The sequence below is a fragment of the Schistocerca cancellata genome, chromosome 11, assembly GCF_023864275.1.
Source record: "Schistocerca cancellata isolate TAMUIC-IGC-003103 chromosome 11, iqSchCanc2.1, whole genome shotgun sequence".
In the NCBI taxonomy this organism is placed as follows: Eukaryota; Metazoa; Arthropoda; class Insecta; order Orthoptera; family Acrididae; genus Schistocerca; species Schistocerca cancellata.
The window spans coordinates 104,106,978-104,123,825 of record NC_064636.1 but is presented as its reverse complement, the minus strand read 5'-3'; the positions used below and the strand labels follow the sequence as shown (position 1 = coordinate 104,123,825).

General features: G+C 42.0%; 1 protein-coding gene across 1 annotated transcript in view; it reads right to left on the bottom strand.

Annotated features, from left to right (window-relative positions):
* The window catches only part of LOC126108285 (uncharacterized), a 235,549-nt gene that overhangs the window by 115,771 nt on the left and 102,930 nt on the right, over window positions 1–16,848 (bottom strand). Inside the window, exons 10-11 of the mRNA XM_049913509.1 lie at window positions 10,421–10,655; window positions 6,622–6,784 (exon numbers count right to left, since the gene is read on the bottom strand). Coding sequence (XP_049769466.1) covers window positions 6,622–6,784; window positions 10,421–10,655 — 398 coding nt within the window. The remainder of the gene's footprint in view (window positions 1–6,621; window positions 6,785–10,420; window positions 10,656–16,848) is intronic.

The following is a 16,848-nucleotide window of genomic DNA, read 5'->3' as shown; positions in this document are numbered from 1 at the left end:
GGGGTCGGTTACAGGGGTAGGAACCGCTGGGTAGAGAAGGTAGTCTGGGAATATTGTAGGGTTTAACAAGGATGTTACGGAGGTTAGGGGGGCGACGAAAGGCAACCTACAAAGCTGTTACCCAGGATCCCATTCCCTCCATCCAGACTGAGCTGCAAAAAATCCTAAAAATCCAAGGACCCTCACAAGGCCTCACAACGGCTTCCATAGACTTACTCATTCCACCTGAGCCACGTACCCCTACCTTCTACCTATTACCCAAAATCCACAAAGAGAACCATCCTGGCCGTCCCATTGTAGCAGGCTTCAAAGCCCCAACCGAACGTATCTCAGCTCTGGTAGACCAGCACCTCCAACCTATCACTCGCAGACTCCCATCCTACATCAAAGACACAAACCACTTCCTAGAACACCTCAAATCCATTCCCACTCCTCTCCCACCTGAAACCTTTCTTGTCACCATAGATGCTACATCCCTTGACACAAACATCCCACATACCCATGGTCTCTCTGCCCTTGAGCACTACCTCTCCCAACGCCCACCCGAAGATCTTCCAAAAACCTCGTTCCTTATCACACTTACCAACTTCATCCTCACCCATAACTACTTCTCTTTTGAAGGCCAGACCTACAAACAAATCAGGGGAACGGCCATGGGAACCAGGATGGCTCCGTCCTATGCCAACCTCTTCATGGGCCGCATGGAGGAGGCTTTCCTGAAGACCCAACAGCTGCTTCCCCTGGCCTGGTATAGGTTTATAGATGACATCTTTGTGGTCTGGACTCATGGTGAAGAAACACTCCTTACTTTCCTCCATAGCCTCAACTCCTTTTCGAATCTGAATTTCACCTGGTCCTTCTCCAAAACCCAAGCAGTCTTCCTGGATGTTGACCTTCATCTTGTTGAAGCTCACATCCACACCTCTGTCCATATCAGACCCACAAACAAACAACAGTACCTTCACTTCGATAGCTGCCATCCATTCCACATCAAACGCTCCCTTCCCTACAGCCTAGGTATTCGTGGCAAACGCATCTGCTCCAGTGATGAATCCCTCAACAACTACACCAATAACCTGACCGGTGCTTTCCTCTCCCGCAGCTATCCTGCAGACCTTGTCCACAAACAGATCTCCCGAGCAATACATTCCTCCCCGTCCAACAACAATGTTCCTACCCCCAGACCACACAGAAGCATCCCCCTTGTCACCCAATATTATCCTGGCCTCGAAAACATCAACAAATTACTCCGCCAGGGATATGACTTTCTCAAGTCAACCCCTGAAATGAGATCATCCCTTGACAAAATTCTCCCCACACCATCCAGAGTTGCCTTTCGTCGCCCCCCTAACCTCCGTAACATCCTTGTTAAACCCTACAATATTCCCAGACTACCTTCTCTACCCAGCGGTTCCTACCCCTGTAACCGACCCCGCTGCAAAACCTGCTCCATGCATCCCCCCCACAACCACCTACTCCAGCCCCGCTACTGGTAAAACATACACAATTCAAGGCAGGGCCACGTGTGAAACTATACATGTCATTTATCAACTGACATGCCTGCACTGCACAGCCTTTTACATCGGCATGACAACAACTAAACTGGCTGAGCGCATGAACGGACACAGACGAACTGTCCGCCTAGGAGATGCCCAATACCCAGTAGCGGAGCATGCCCTCCAGCATAATTCTAGGGACCTAGGAACCTGCTACACCGTATGTGCCATTTGGCTTCTCCCACCCAACACCAGTCCCTCTGAACTGCAGAGATGGGAACTTGCACTCCAACACATCCTTTCATCCCGCCATCCCCCTGGACTGAACCTACGTTAAACAACCTCACTCCCATTTACTCTTCAGTCTTCTCCTCTTTCTCTTTCCTCTTTAGCCATTCACGCATCTTTTCATCTTACATAGTTGTGTTTATCTTTATACTATATACCTCTTTACTTCTGTATGCATCCTCTTTGGTTTGAAGCTGGCACAGTACTTACAGTAGAATATCTTTGGCTTCCCTCTGACAACCATGCCTCCATCCTTGCTACCCTCCCTATTTTCCTTTCCCTGTTGCTTCATAGCCTGGGTTGTGAGTAACTGAATGTCCTTTCCCTTCTTTCCCTTCTTGCCTTTCTTTCCCCTCTCTCCTCCCTGATGAAGGAACATTTGTTCTGAAAGCTAGGAATGTAAATTTTCGGTTCTGTTTTATGTGTATCTATCGGCTGTACTGAGCTGAGGTAAGTACTGGCCAGCCCCTCTATCTCTCTGTTAGTATTTGTTTCACATCTTTATATGAGATTTTCCATTAATCGTTTAAAGTGTGAGCAGATTAAGATAGTTCACAACGAGCAAAATACAGAAGAAGCTGACTCAGTCAAAACCTTAGGTTTAAATGTGGATAAAATCTGAGCTGGCAGGCACAGATTGAGTACCTAGCAAACTGAACAGCTCTGCATCTGAAGTGCAAATATTATCAACTGCAATTGACACAGACACACAAAAAGTAGGAGATACAAGCTACTTTGAATCTATTATTAGGTAAAGTGTTGTTTTTCGGGGTAACTCAACGAACATAGCTTGGACACCAAAAATACGGAAAAAAAAAAATCATTCAAGATATGTGCACTGCAAATCACAAAGAACTATTTTGTCCATTATTTAGAAAACTAAATATTAAAAAGATTAACTCCGCCTACATATCTACGTACATATTATATACATGTTGAATGAAATTGTTCTTTATTATTTGCAGTGCACATACCATATATTCAAATTAGCTTCTATATGCTACTTTTTGCATGTCTGTGTCAGTTGCAGTTGATAATATTTGCAATGCAGGTGTGTGTTTGTGTAATTCAATATGGGGCTACCCACCCTTAGACTTGATAACAGTTTCCACTCTTGCAGGCATACGTTCAATCACGTGCTGGAGGCTTCTTGGGGAATGGCAGCCCATTCTTCACGGAGTGCTGCACTGAGGAGAGGTATTAATGTAAGTCAGTGAAACCTGGTATGATGTTGGCGTTCCAAAACATACCAAAGGTGTTCTAAATGATTCAGGTCAGATCTCTGTGCAGGCCAGTCCATTACAGGAATGTTACCGTCATATAACCACTCCGGTACAGGCCGTGCATTATGAAAAGGTACTCGATCGTGCTGAGACATCCAATCGCCATCCCAACAGTAGGAAGCAAGAAGGTGCTTAAAACGCCAATGTAGGCCTGTGCTGTGATAGTGCCATGCAAAACAAGGTGTGCAAGCCCCCCTCCACGAAAAACATGACCACACTATTGTATCACCACCTCCAAATTTTACTGCTGGCACTACACATGCTGGCAGATGACTTTCACTGGGCACTCACTGTACCCGCACCCTGCCACCGAATTGCCACACTGTGAACGGTGATTCGTCACTCCACACAACATTTTTTCACTGTTCAACCGTCCAATGTCTACGCTCCTTACACCAAGTGAAGTGTCATTTGGGATTTACTGGTGTGACGTGTTTTCTCACCTTCCGCCTAACTGCCATAGTACTTGCTGTGGATCGTAATGCAGTCTGGAATTACTGTGTGACAGTCTGGATAGATGTCTACCTATTACACACTATGAACCTCTTCAACTGTCAGCGATCTCTGTCAGTCAACAGACGAGGTCAGCCTCTACGCTTTTGCGCTCTACGTGTTCCTTCACATTTCCACTTCACTATCTCAGCGGACACAGTAGACCTGGGGATGTTTAGGAGTGTGAAAATCTCATGTACAGGCATATGACAAAGTGACACCCGATCATATGACCGCCTTCGAAGTCTATGAGTTCCGCAGAACGCCCTATTCTGCTCCCTCACGATGTCTAATGACTACTTAGGTTGCTGATATGGAGTACCTGGCAGTAGGTAGCAGCACAATGCACCGAATATGAAAAACAAATGTTTTTGGGGGTGTCTGGATACTTTGGATCACATAGCATACATTGTAACTGTGTTATAAATTTTTGACATGTCTTCATTACACAAACTAAACGAACTGCAAATGTACGTCATGAGACTAAAAAACCACAATTCCACATGGCAGACAAAGCAAGGAGGGCATAAAAAGCAAACCAGTCCAGGCAGTACATGAATTCCTGGCCCAAAAAAGTCTACTAGTATCAAACATGGGCATCAATTTAAGGAAGAAATTTATTTTTATACATTTTGAGCACAGCATTGTGTGGTAGTGAAACATACATTGTGGGAAAACCAGAAATAGAAAGGGCTTGAAGCATCTGAGACGTGATGCTATAGAAGGTTGTTTAAAATTAGGTGGACTATTGAGGTAAGAAATGAGGTATTCCAAAGAACTGGGGAGGAGATGAACATGCAGAGAAAATTGACAAGAAAACGGGGGCAGAATGACAGAACATGTGTTTAGACGTCCAGGAATGACTCCCACAGTACAAGAAAGAGGTGTAGATGATAAAAACTGTAGGGGAAGAAAGAGGTTCGAATATGAGGGTAGTTCGGAAAGTTTCTGGAATCACCATCAGATGTCAGTGCCAGTACAATGAGGTTCCCACGCAATAATAGCTGCTCCTTCATAATGCATCAGTTCCCTGTGTAGAGATCCATAGTGTATTCACTGTTGTTCCCCTGTAGTGATTTGCCTGTGTGATGTGAGAGGGGGGAATCTAGATTCAAAGCAGTGATTAAGCACTTTGTAAAGCAGTGATTAAGCACTTTGTAAAGAAAGATATGAAAGCAAAGAACATTCAGGTTTACTTTTAGGATGCACTTGGAGACTCGGCTCCTTTGTATTCAACTGTTGACAAGTGAACGAACAAGTTTACATTTGACTGGGAAAGCTCAGATGACGAGCCGCATAGTGGATGGGCGAGATGTGCCACTACGCCAGAAATTATTGTGAAAGTGCACAAAATAGTCACGGAGGATAGTCAAATGAAAGTGTGAGAAATTATTGAAGCTGTAGGAATGTCAACAGGATGGGAATATCATATTTTAACAATGGAATTCGATATGAGGAAACTATTGGCACGGCAGATACCGTGCCTCTTAACGCACAATCAAAAATGTGTCAGAATGGAAATGTCTGAACATGTTTGACCCATTTTCAGAGCAATCGACACGATTTTTTGCACTAGTTTGTGACCACAGATGAAACCTGGATGCATTACTAAAACCAGAAAGCAGTGGAAACATGTTTCACCATCAACAAAGAAAGAAAGGCTGTATGGTCAGCCAGAAGTCACGGCATCACTTTTATGGAATGTGAAAAACTCTGCTGATAAATTACCTTCCCAGCAGTCAAACAATTATGGGAAAATGCTACGCTAACCACCTGGACTGACTATGGCAAGAGATACACATGAAAACAAGGCCAGGTCTGTCATGGAAATAAGTCGTTTTCATCAAAACAATGCATGCCCACATACAAATCTCATTGCTGTGGTAAAAATACATGAAAGTCGAGAACTGACAGCTGAAGTTTATAGGCATTTTTGCAAGCTCAGAGGAGTATAATTTTTGAGACAGGATCGAGGCGTCGGAACATTGCTGGGTCAAGTTTACAGGGATACTACATTGAAAGAAGTTTCACTCAGGTAAGACATTTCATTCTATTTTATTCTGAGAACTTTTCAAAGTACTCTTACATCCAACACATAACTGAGAATGTAAGGTGCAAGTGCTAGTCTGAGATGAAGATATTGGTACGTAAAGGAAGTTGTGGTAGACCACACCGAATCAGTCAAAAGACCTCCACATAGTTTTTCTTTCCATAAGAACATCTTTTAGTTTCCAGTTTCTTCCAACACACTCACTTCCTGACGAGGATCTTAAATGAAGTTATAATGAAATCTAGACCTTTAGCTGCTTACAGACATTTATAAATATCAGTGGGGACAGTCGAAAAATGGGTGCCCTGACCGGGACTCGAACCCGGGACCTCCTGCTTACTCTGCAGATGCTCTATCTGACTGAGCCACCGAGGACACAGATGATAATGTGACTGCAGGGACTTATCTCTGGCACACTCCCCGTGAAACCTAAACTTTCCAACTTTCTGTCCACACACTACATTTGTAGTGCCCCTGCTGTCCCCGTTGATATTTATTAACGCCTGTAAGCAATGAAAGGTCTAGGTTTCATTTTAACTTCATTCTTCGAGAGCTGCAAGATCACCAATGATACCTGTACAGATACCAGCTTCGTAAGGATCGTGAAGGTGTGTCAGCTCGGGCATCTACGCTTAGCTGGCAAAGTAGTGACTGCCAACAGATGACGCGGCAGTTCAACTTTACCCACAAGACTGCAACTAGTGAGTAGGCGGTAGGCGGCCACACTGCCTGCGCACACGTTTTTGCGAGAAAGACACTAATGTCGAAAGTAAACAGGAGAGGAGTCACCACTGACTCTCACATTACTCCACTTTTTATCATCTTTGATTAACTCAAACACTTTTCTACAGTGATTCTGAAAGTGTGATTTTTAAGCATATTTAGCACCAATTTACTGATTTTAGCACAGCCTAAGGTTCATTTCAGCAAAGCGGTACTTCAGCTTGCCACGCAGTATCTCAGTCTACACTCAAAGGACAAAACCTATGTAGTGAGTACGGTTCACACTCACCTTTGGAGGAGAGGAGCTTTTGACGGCTTCTGTGAGAGAGCTGTCAGTCGCCGTTGGCTTATGCGAGCTTTCAGACTCGGAGCTGACGACGCGACAGAGAGCACCGACTGGCGCTTGTCCGTGAGGGCAGACTCGTCACCATCCGCTTCATCTGATGACCAGTCTGTCGAAAATAAATAGAGTAATTATGTGAATACACAGAGCTTTCTTGAGTCACTGGAAAAACTATACTTTAAGCTGTCCAGCTGGGTTGACTGTTTGATTAGCAGTACACTTTAGCTTTAAGCATAGTTCCGCTGTCATTCCCTAAGTCCAATGGCAGTGGTCTCCAAGGCCGAATTATGATGGCAGTGGTCCACACACAGTTTTTACAGTACGTGTGTGGATCACCTCCATGAAGGCAAATTGAGTACCCCCTTGCCACCACATTATCCCCTACTATAGTGTTTTCTGTAACTCATAACCATAATTTTGCCAAGAAGCTCAATCAGGCAGATGCATTAGATTTTCACTTGATTCTAGACCATTTCAGGTCAAATATACTAATCTCGAATAATGACCATCTAGTTTATACGGTCCATATTGCCGGATGTTACAGATTAGATATAGACTTGTTCGTAAGTTCAATCGTGACCATTTTTGTGCTAAGTCAATAGGATGTTCATGCGTTGTAACCACATCCAAGTAAGTGCTTAACAATTACGTCTTTAAAAAATTTTCTACACCTAGTCGTAATAATGACGATGTTGGCTTTATATTAACCTTCCGACTCCTGAGTTCTTTTTAGGTGATTAAACTTCATGCTTATGCACAAAAATTTTCCTAGATAGGCCATAGCCATACCTTGTAAGCACATGATGTCTTCCTCATATCATCACCAATGAATACTTCATAAATGTTAAGACAGTCAATCAAAGTACGTTCTGTACAGGTTAACATATATGCCCTTTTCCTCAGCTATACCTTCTATGTCACTTTACTAGTAAATTCAAGGTGAGGAGTTAAGTTCACATCTTGTCCCACCAAGTAACTATCACACAGTTTATTCGCAAGTGCGAGGTATTGCGTCCGCCTAGGCAGGTCTCTTGACGCTACGGTCAGCTCCAGTCCAGCACTCGTGGATGCCGCATCGTGGTCGCGAAGTGGGGCCGAGCCAGTGCCAGATAAGTTTTACATTCTGAAGATAATTTACAGATTTGTAGTTTTAGCTTGATCATGTCCACTACAGACAAATGATAGACACTGTTATTCTGAAGAAGGTCGGGTTATCCCGACTGAAACCTAGGTAAATTTCTAGGTAAACGGTGCAACTGAGGCTGTTCATTATTAAAATTAATATTTATACAGTTGCTGACAGGGCCGCGAAATGTTGAAGATATTACTTGTAAACCCATCACTTGTGTCTCTATCTACATAGAAATGAGAGCAAGTACACAAGTATAACTGACGACTCGTGGCACTGCCGCTACATACACAACTGTTGGGCATATATTTATACAGATTTGCATAAATGTGTACATATATTTATATAAGCATGTACATGACAGTTTTTCGAAGACTGCTGCAATAAAAAATACAACCACTCTGTTTGCATTAGACAAAAATCTGTACTGTTTTGTCTGAACACACTGAACTCCGTACACTGCTCGACTTAATTTTCGTGTTAAACCTTCCACATTCTCACAAAAATTGCTCTGTTTTCACCTTGTCAGTGCTACTTTACAACAGCAAGACTGAGTACTCAATGTCCGTACTATGTCACCATCAGCCTTACACTCCTGCACACTTCAGTGAAAGTAGTGAATCAGTATGAAGCTGCCACATTCTCACAGAACTACAGTGGAAGGCAGGCAGGCAGATAGCACTAACGTAACAGTGCCACCTCGATTTGTAAAGTATGCAACCGACATCATTAGACCAGAACTTACTCTATTTCTGATCTCTAGTAAGATACCCTGGTCTGGAAATGACAGAATCTAAAGTTATGAGTGAAAAACATTCTGATACATCTGACAGTGGACCTCTTCTGCTGCAAGCCTTTTTCTTTCCACATTTTGGGAGGAGGTAGTACAGAGCACTTATTCAGTAGAGGAGATGTGTTTCACAGGCGCAAAGATGAAAAGTGTTCATAGCTCTTATGGTATGCGCCTTAGAACTCATGTTTAATTGAAATCTTTTTCTTGTTTTGGTCCACACTACCTCCTATCAAAATATGGAATGCAAAGAGTTTGCAGTATAAGCTGTCCACTGTCTGAGGTATCATAATGATATTCGCCTATAAATTTCAGGTCTGTCATTTACAGATTTGGTCCCTTACATCAAATTGATACATTTACCCATAATCCCCAAAAGTTTGTATAATTGTCACGGAATCACCCTGTTTAACATCATTGGCTGGAATCAGTCACAGCTAAATATGTTGTCTGGGATTTCGTTTGAAAGAGAAACAGGTATTTCATTTGCAATTACTATATTTACAAGGGTGGTTTGAAAAGTTCTCAGAATGGAATAAAAAAAAAACACATCACTAACTCTTTTTTTTTTATTTTTCAATGTAATCTCCTTGTAGATTAATGCACTTGGTCCAACGATGTTCCAGCACCTTGATCCCATCTCGGAAATGAGTTTCCTCCAGCCTGCAAAATAGCTGTCAACTCAGCCAGCAATTCTTAGTTTGAGGTGAATCTTTGTTCACCAAGAAAAATTTTCGGTTTTGGGAAGAGACGGAAGTCTGACGGAGCCATACAAGGTGAATAAGGTGGATGTGGCAACAATTCATACCTTAGTCCGTGTCATTTTGCCATGGCGACGGCACGTGTGCGGGCGTGCTTTGTCTTGATGGACTATGACAATCTTCCTTGCTAAACCTGGCCTTTTTCCACATATCTTCTGTCGCAATTTGTCCAAGAGGTTAGCATAGTATTGTTCAGTATTTGTTTGCCCAGTGGGGAGATAATCTACAAACAAAATCCCCTTTGCATTCCAGAATACTGATGCCATGACCTTTTCCACCAAAGGGATTGTCTTCACTTTCATTGGTGGCAGAGAATCAGTATGTTTCCACTGCTTTGACTGTTGTTTTGTCTTTGGGTATAGTAGTGCACCCAAGTTTAATCTGTGGTCACAAACCGGCACAAAAAATCTTGTTCGTTTCTCCTAAAACAGCCCAAACATTGTTCCTGTATGTCCGTTCTCGTGCGTTTTTTGATCCAGCGTCAAGAGTCATGGCATCCGTCTTGCAGATAATTTTTTCATTTCTATTTCTTAGGTTCAGATTTATCTTTTCAGATGATATCTGGCAAGCGTGAGCAATTTCACGCACTTTCAATCGGCGATCATCCGTGACGATTTTGTGCACTTTTTCAATGATTTCTGGAATAGTGACATCTCGGTGTACCACGGCATGGATCATCATCTAAGCTCTCCTGATAAAATTTAAATTCATTTGTCCACTTTGCAACAGTTGAATATGAAGGAGCAGAGTTGCCCAGTGTATTCTGGAAATCTGCACGAATGTCCTTTGCTTTCATACCTTTCTTTAAAAAGTACTTAATCACAGCTCAAATCTCTATTTTTTTCCATCTTCGCAAATCAGTATGTGGGAAAAACAACAGGGCCACGTCACCACCACAGCTCTCTTCGGGAGCACTGACGTGGTACGTGTTTACAGGCAACAGTCCAATGAATATCACGTGAACAACTCTTTGCGCTAGTGCTGACCTCTCGTAGTGATTCCGAGAACTTTTCAAACCACCCTCATACATTTTCACTCTAATAATATAGTGACATTATTACTTACAGTCTATGGAAGAAGCCATGGAGGCAAATTTTGCAAGAGAGGCGCTGAGTACAAAGCATCCTCCCCTAGACCCGGCGGCGGCAGCTGCTGCCGCTATTGCACTGTCGTCGGCTCCTGCCGTCAGGGCGCCGCAGCTGGAGACACCACCACCAGAGGGCCGGTAGCCGCCACGGTCAGTCCCCGCCGGCCTCGGAGGGTCTTCCCGCCCCTCGGGGATGCCACGCTCCTCCGACACCTGCACAGATGATGTGTCAGAGCGTCGGACGACATACACTAGTCGTCACCTATCTAACAGCGTGGCAGTGAAGAAAACCAGAATGTTCAACATGTGCTCCCACATTGAATGCTTCCAGTGTATTGTACACAAGAGGATCTGTTTCACCGAACAGCACAAAATACACTGCAAGTTCCCAAGTCTTGATGCAAAACAACAATCTTTTCAACAGTGCTCAGTATGTATGTTCATAATAAATGTTATGATATAATAATAATAATAATAATAGGAGGAGGATAATTCGTTTACAGAACCTGAAGGGCACTTACAGAAGAATGCACATCCACAACAAAAAATGCCTCTCTACACATACAAAAATCAAGCATCAAACCCAGTTATCAAATCAGAAACAATGTATTACAGCAAAACTCTACAACTTTAGATAAAATTTGGAATTAAAAAATATCTTGAAATTTGGGGGAAAAAAGAACCACATGAGAAAGGGTATTCGTTCATTCAGTCAACCGGTACTGAAGACAGAAAAGATAAAAACCTTGAAAACAACAGAAAAATCACCCAACCTCACGTGTGACAGTGAGGGCGAAAGGGGGAGGTACAGCAGGGGGCAGGGCTGAAAATGTACAAACAACAATTAAAATAAGGTCAGCCTCAACAATTCTGAGAGAGAGTTACTAGTGGATGAAAGTCATAACAAAATTTGGACTATAATGGGAAGCAAATGGTGTACCAGCAAGTTAGCGAAAGCCAGGAGGAAGCCTATACAAAGAATCAGAAATTATAATACGTACAGATGAAACAAGAATGAAACACTTAATAAATAAGGAGTATAAGAAGGAGGTGTCCAATATCTCTCACACTTTTTAATATACAAATTTCCGACAGTAAGCTAAACTGGAAGCAACACATACAAAAAAGTATTAAAATATCAAAGCTACCTCCTTATATTCTTTGCTTTATGCAGATGATGTCTTGAAAATTTGCAAGAAAAAGACCACTTACAATGTGCACCATACCACCTGAATTACCTTTGCAAACAACATGATGATGAGATTTCTTAAACCAAGACTAAAGAACATGGCTTTCTGAGCCAAGGATCCAGTCCAATCCAAAATGATTAGAGAAACTGGAATTATTGAACTAGTGTCGTCCTTCACTTACTGGGGGTGTAAAATTGGCATAGATAGTGACAAAGGTCTAGAAGAAAAATTGGCTAGATTTTGAAATATATGTGGCAACCATTCATAACGTATTTAAACATGAAAAGGAAAGATTACTGCTTACCGTACAGAGAAGATGATGAGTCGCAGACATGCACAACAAAAAGACTACTATACACATAACCTTTGGGCCAGAAGGTGGTCTTCAGAAGCAGTAAAAAAAAAAAAAAAAACACACACACACGACACTGTTTCTGGCTGCTGGTGACAGGAGCTGTTGGTCCCAACAGCCAGAGACAGAGAGAGTGTGTGTGTGTGTGTGTGTGTGTGTGTGTGTGTGTGGGGGGGGGGGGGCGCTATTTCAGGAGGCGGCCTTCTGGCTGGAAGCATATGTGTAGCAATCTTTCCTTTTTGTAATAATGTCATAATGTATTTAATTAAAACCAGACAAGAAACAAGAGTAAATTTTTGAAAACTGTGGCTCTTCCATTCGTGGGAGTGACAGCTGGGTACCTACAGAAAGAATACTAGGAGAAATAAAAAATCCATAAATGAAAATTCTAAGAACAAAAGGCTACTCATGATCAGACCACATGAAAGTGAAAGAGTGTGACAAGAACAAAAAGTAGAACCAACTGAAACCAGAATAACCTAAATGCCAAAAAAACTGGTACAAACTTCTTCAAGAAATGGACAGTAAACACCTCCCAAAACTAGCCTCAGCTTACAAACTAGCTGAAGAAAAGATTTTGGAAGACTTAAGGAGGGATCACCAGACAATACGTGAAGACAGGACAGATTCCCTGTGCAGCCCGTAAAGTGTAGTAGAGAAAGAAGGTATCCACTGTAATGGAACTGACCAATAGTGCTCATTTGGTACATATAATAGTATACAATACTCTAAGTACATGACTTCACGACACAGATGACATTTTTCTAGAAATACTCTAATTCTTTGTTTTGTCATGACAGTTAAGCTCTAACAAACTATTTTGTCAACATAACAAACATTAAAACACCTTTAATTAAAATGTTAATTAAAACTTCATTTAATTCTTATATTTAGATATTGACTATATCAATGATCACTATTCATAATGTTATTTACGTCACATTTAAATGTGAAGGAGTGACAAGAAATACTTTAATGATTTTACATTAGATTGTTAGTAAGCCTCTATAAGAGTGTTAGGACATGAAATTTTCCAGATATTTTTAAGCCAAAGTCTGGAAACAAATAATTTTGTTGAGTGACACTTGTACTAATTTTGAACATAAATGAACAAGATTTGTAGTGATTTGGGGTCTGAGTGGAGAACAGTCAAATGTGGGTGCCCCGGGCATCAGTGTTGGAGCCACTCCTGTTCCTTATTTATATAGATGATATGCCCTCTAGTATTATGGGTAACTCTAAAATATTTCTGTTTGCTGGCGACACTAGCTTGTTAGTAAAGGATGTTGTGTGCAACACTGGCTCGATTTCAAATAGTGCAGTTCATGACGTAAGTCCATGGATTGTAGAAAATACACTATCGCTAAATCACAGTGAGGCTCAGTTTTTACAGTTTCTAACACATCATTTAACAAAACCCAACGTTTTAATTTCACAGAATGGGCATATGATTAGTGAAACTGAACAGTTCATACTTCTAGGTGTTCAGCTAGATAGTCAACTGTCATGGAAAGCCCACGTTCAGGACCTAATTCAAAGACTTAATACTGCCATTTTTACTATTCGAATAGTATCTGGAGTAAGTAATCGTTTGACACAAAAATTAGTCTACTTTGCTTATTTTCATTCACTTATGCTTCTGGGGTAACTCTTCCCATATTGAAAGATATTTTTGGCTCAGAAACAAGTGGTTCAGACAATAAATGATGATGTCTTGTCGATCCCTGTTCACTAGTCTGGGTATTTTGACATTGGCCTCTCAAAATATATATATAAATATAATAGAGGGAAAGATTCTACGTAGGAAAAATTTATATAAAAACAAAGATGCTGTGACTTACCAAACAAGAAAGTGGTGGTAGATAGACACAACAAAAAACACACAAACACGCACACAAATTTCAAGTTTTCGCAGCCCATCAAGTACCACGGTCATGGAACCCTTGTCCGCCGGAAGAATGACGATGGATCGGTAAGCCTTCAGATCGTTCCACGAACGTGGTACTTGATCATCGGGAGTATGTGGCTGAGGGACTGCGTCAGCTTTCAGACAACACTACATACAAAGTTTGTCAAGGTAATCCCATCCCTGATGTCCAGGCGGAGCTTCAAGGAATCCTCAGAACTTTAGGCCCCCTACAAAACCTTTCACCTGACTCCATCAACCTCCTGACCCCACCGACACCCCGCACCCCTACCTTCTACTTACTTCCTAAAATTCACAAACCCAATCATCCCAGCCGCCCGATTGTAGCTGGTTACGAAGCCCCCCACAGAACGTATCTCTGCCTACGTAGATTAACACCTTCAACCCATTACATGCAGTCTCCCATCCTTCATCAAAGACACCAACCACTTTCTCAAACGCCTGGAATCCTTACCCAATCTGTTACCCTCGGAAACCATCCTTGTAACCATTGATGCCACTTCCCTATACACAAATATTCCGCACGTCCAGGGTCTCGCTGCGATGGAGCACTTCCTTTCATGCTGATCACCTGCCACCCCACCTAAAACCTCTTTCCTCATCACCTTAGCCAGGTCAGTTGGTAAATCACGTGGGTGCTTTCACACGTGGCTCTGCCTTTGATCGTGTACACCTTCCTGGGGTAACAGGACTGGAGTAAGTGGTGGTGGGAGGATGCATGGGACCCCCGGTGTAAAACCTGTCCCAAGCACCCTCCCACCACCACCTACTCCAGTCCTGTAACCCGGAAGGTGTACACGATCAAAGGCAAGCCACGTGTGAAGGCACCCATGAGATTTACCAACTAACATTCCTGCACTGTGAAGCCTTCTATGTGGGAACGACCAGCAAAAAACTGTCCATTTGCACGAACGGACACAGGCAGACAGCGTTTGTCGGTAATGAGGATCACCCTGTGGCTAAACATGCCTCGGTGCACGGCCAGCACATCTTGGCACAGTGTTACACCATCCGGGTTATCTGGATACTTCCCACTGACACCAACCTATCAGAACTCCTGAGATGGGAACTTGCCCTTCAATATATCCTCTCTTCTCGTTATCCACCAGGCCTCAACCTCCGCTAATTTCAAGTTGCCGCCGCTCATACCTCACCTGTCTTTCAACAACATCTTTGCCTCTGTACTTCCGCCTCGACTGACATCTCTGCCCAAACTCTTTGCCTTTACAAATGTCTGCTTGTGTCTGTGTATGTGCGGATGGATATGTGTGTGTGTGTGTGTGTGTGTGTGTGTGTGTGTGCGTGCGCGCGCGCTAGAGAGAGTGTATACCTATCCTTTTTTCCCCCTAAGGTAAGTCTTTCCGCTCCTGGGATTGGATTGACTCCTAACCCTCGCCCTTAAAACCCACATCCTTTCGTCTTTCCCTCTCCTTCCATCTTTCCTGATGAAGCAACCGTGGGTTGCGAAAGCTTGAATTTTGTGTGTGTGTCTGTGTTTGTTAGTGTCTCTATCAACGAACCAATGCTTTCGTTTGGTAGGGTACATCATCTTTGTTTTATATACATCCAACAACAACAAACACAAATTTAAAGTATACAGGAAACCAACATACACAGATAACACAATTAATAGATCATCCTGCCACACGGATAAACATAATATGGCTTCATACAGAGCAATGCTAAACAGAATGCACAAAATACCACTAGAACCAGCTGACCAAATAGAAGAACTAAACACCATCAAAGCAATTGCTTACAATAATGGTTACAATCCAAAATTAATAGATGAACTAAACTCTAAAATAAATCCCCACATAACCAAATACAATAACAAAACAGCATTAAAGAATACCACAACACAGCCAAAAGAAAAATATGTAAGCTTGCCATTTGTAGGAAAACTGTCATAAAATAGCAAACCTGTTCCAAGGAACAGATATCAGAATCAGCTACTATACAAATAACAAAATAAAGGACAAAGCTATCCATAACATTAAAAATAATACCAAACCGTACAGTCAATCAGGAATATACAAACTTAACTGCAACTCATGTCCAAAAACATACATAGGCCAAACAGGGAGGAACTTCAACATACGGTTTCGAGAACACATGGATGCTCTTCGTTTAAAAAACTTAAATAAATCCACATTTGCACAACATGTAGCAGAAGAACATCAAGTAACAGACATATCCCATAACCTACAAGTTCTCCACCTAGCCGACAAAGGAAAAAGAATGAACCTCCAAGAAGAAATCGAAATTTATTCACATAAACATGCATCCCCTTCTGACATACTTAACGACCAAACAGAGCTATCAAACCGAATATTTCTGAAAAACTTCCTCACTCTACTTATCAAACCACTTACTAAGCACAATCAAGAAATAACATAATCTAATATAAACCCAACAAATGCATGTAATAATATACAACATAAAAATCTTAATTCTATCTTTGTTATATTGTAAATGTATGAGTTACTGCTTTGTATAAATGTGTTATGTTAGTTTATTATCCTCAATACGGCCTAAGAAAAAATATTGTATACATCATACTTAGAATACTTCTATCACCCAAGCCAATGTTTAGAAAACAAGAGCGTATCTAGAACCTCAAAACTTTCGTAAAATATAACTCTGTCCATAGATAAACCGCTTGTATGTGGACAAAAACTGTCAGTCAACAACATGGCGGATAACGCAGTGCGCCTGTGTAAAATACGTGACAAAGAGTGTTTGTGTTGTTGCAAAAAAGAAGAAAAGCCAAGAAAAAACAAGGAGAGGAGAATGTAAGTAAAATGAACAACTGATAGTGCGTAACTTTAAACTCGCGAAATTGAAGTAATTGATTGGAATCGTTGCTTTTGCACAGGCCAGCTGCAGCATCCAAACTGCTGTCGAGATTGTACCACTGTAGAAACTGAAGATACA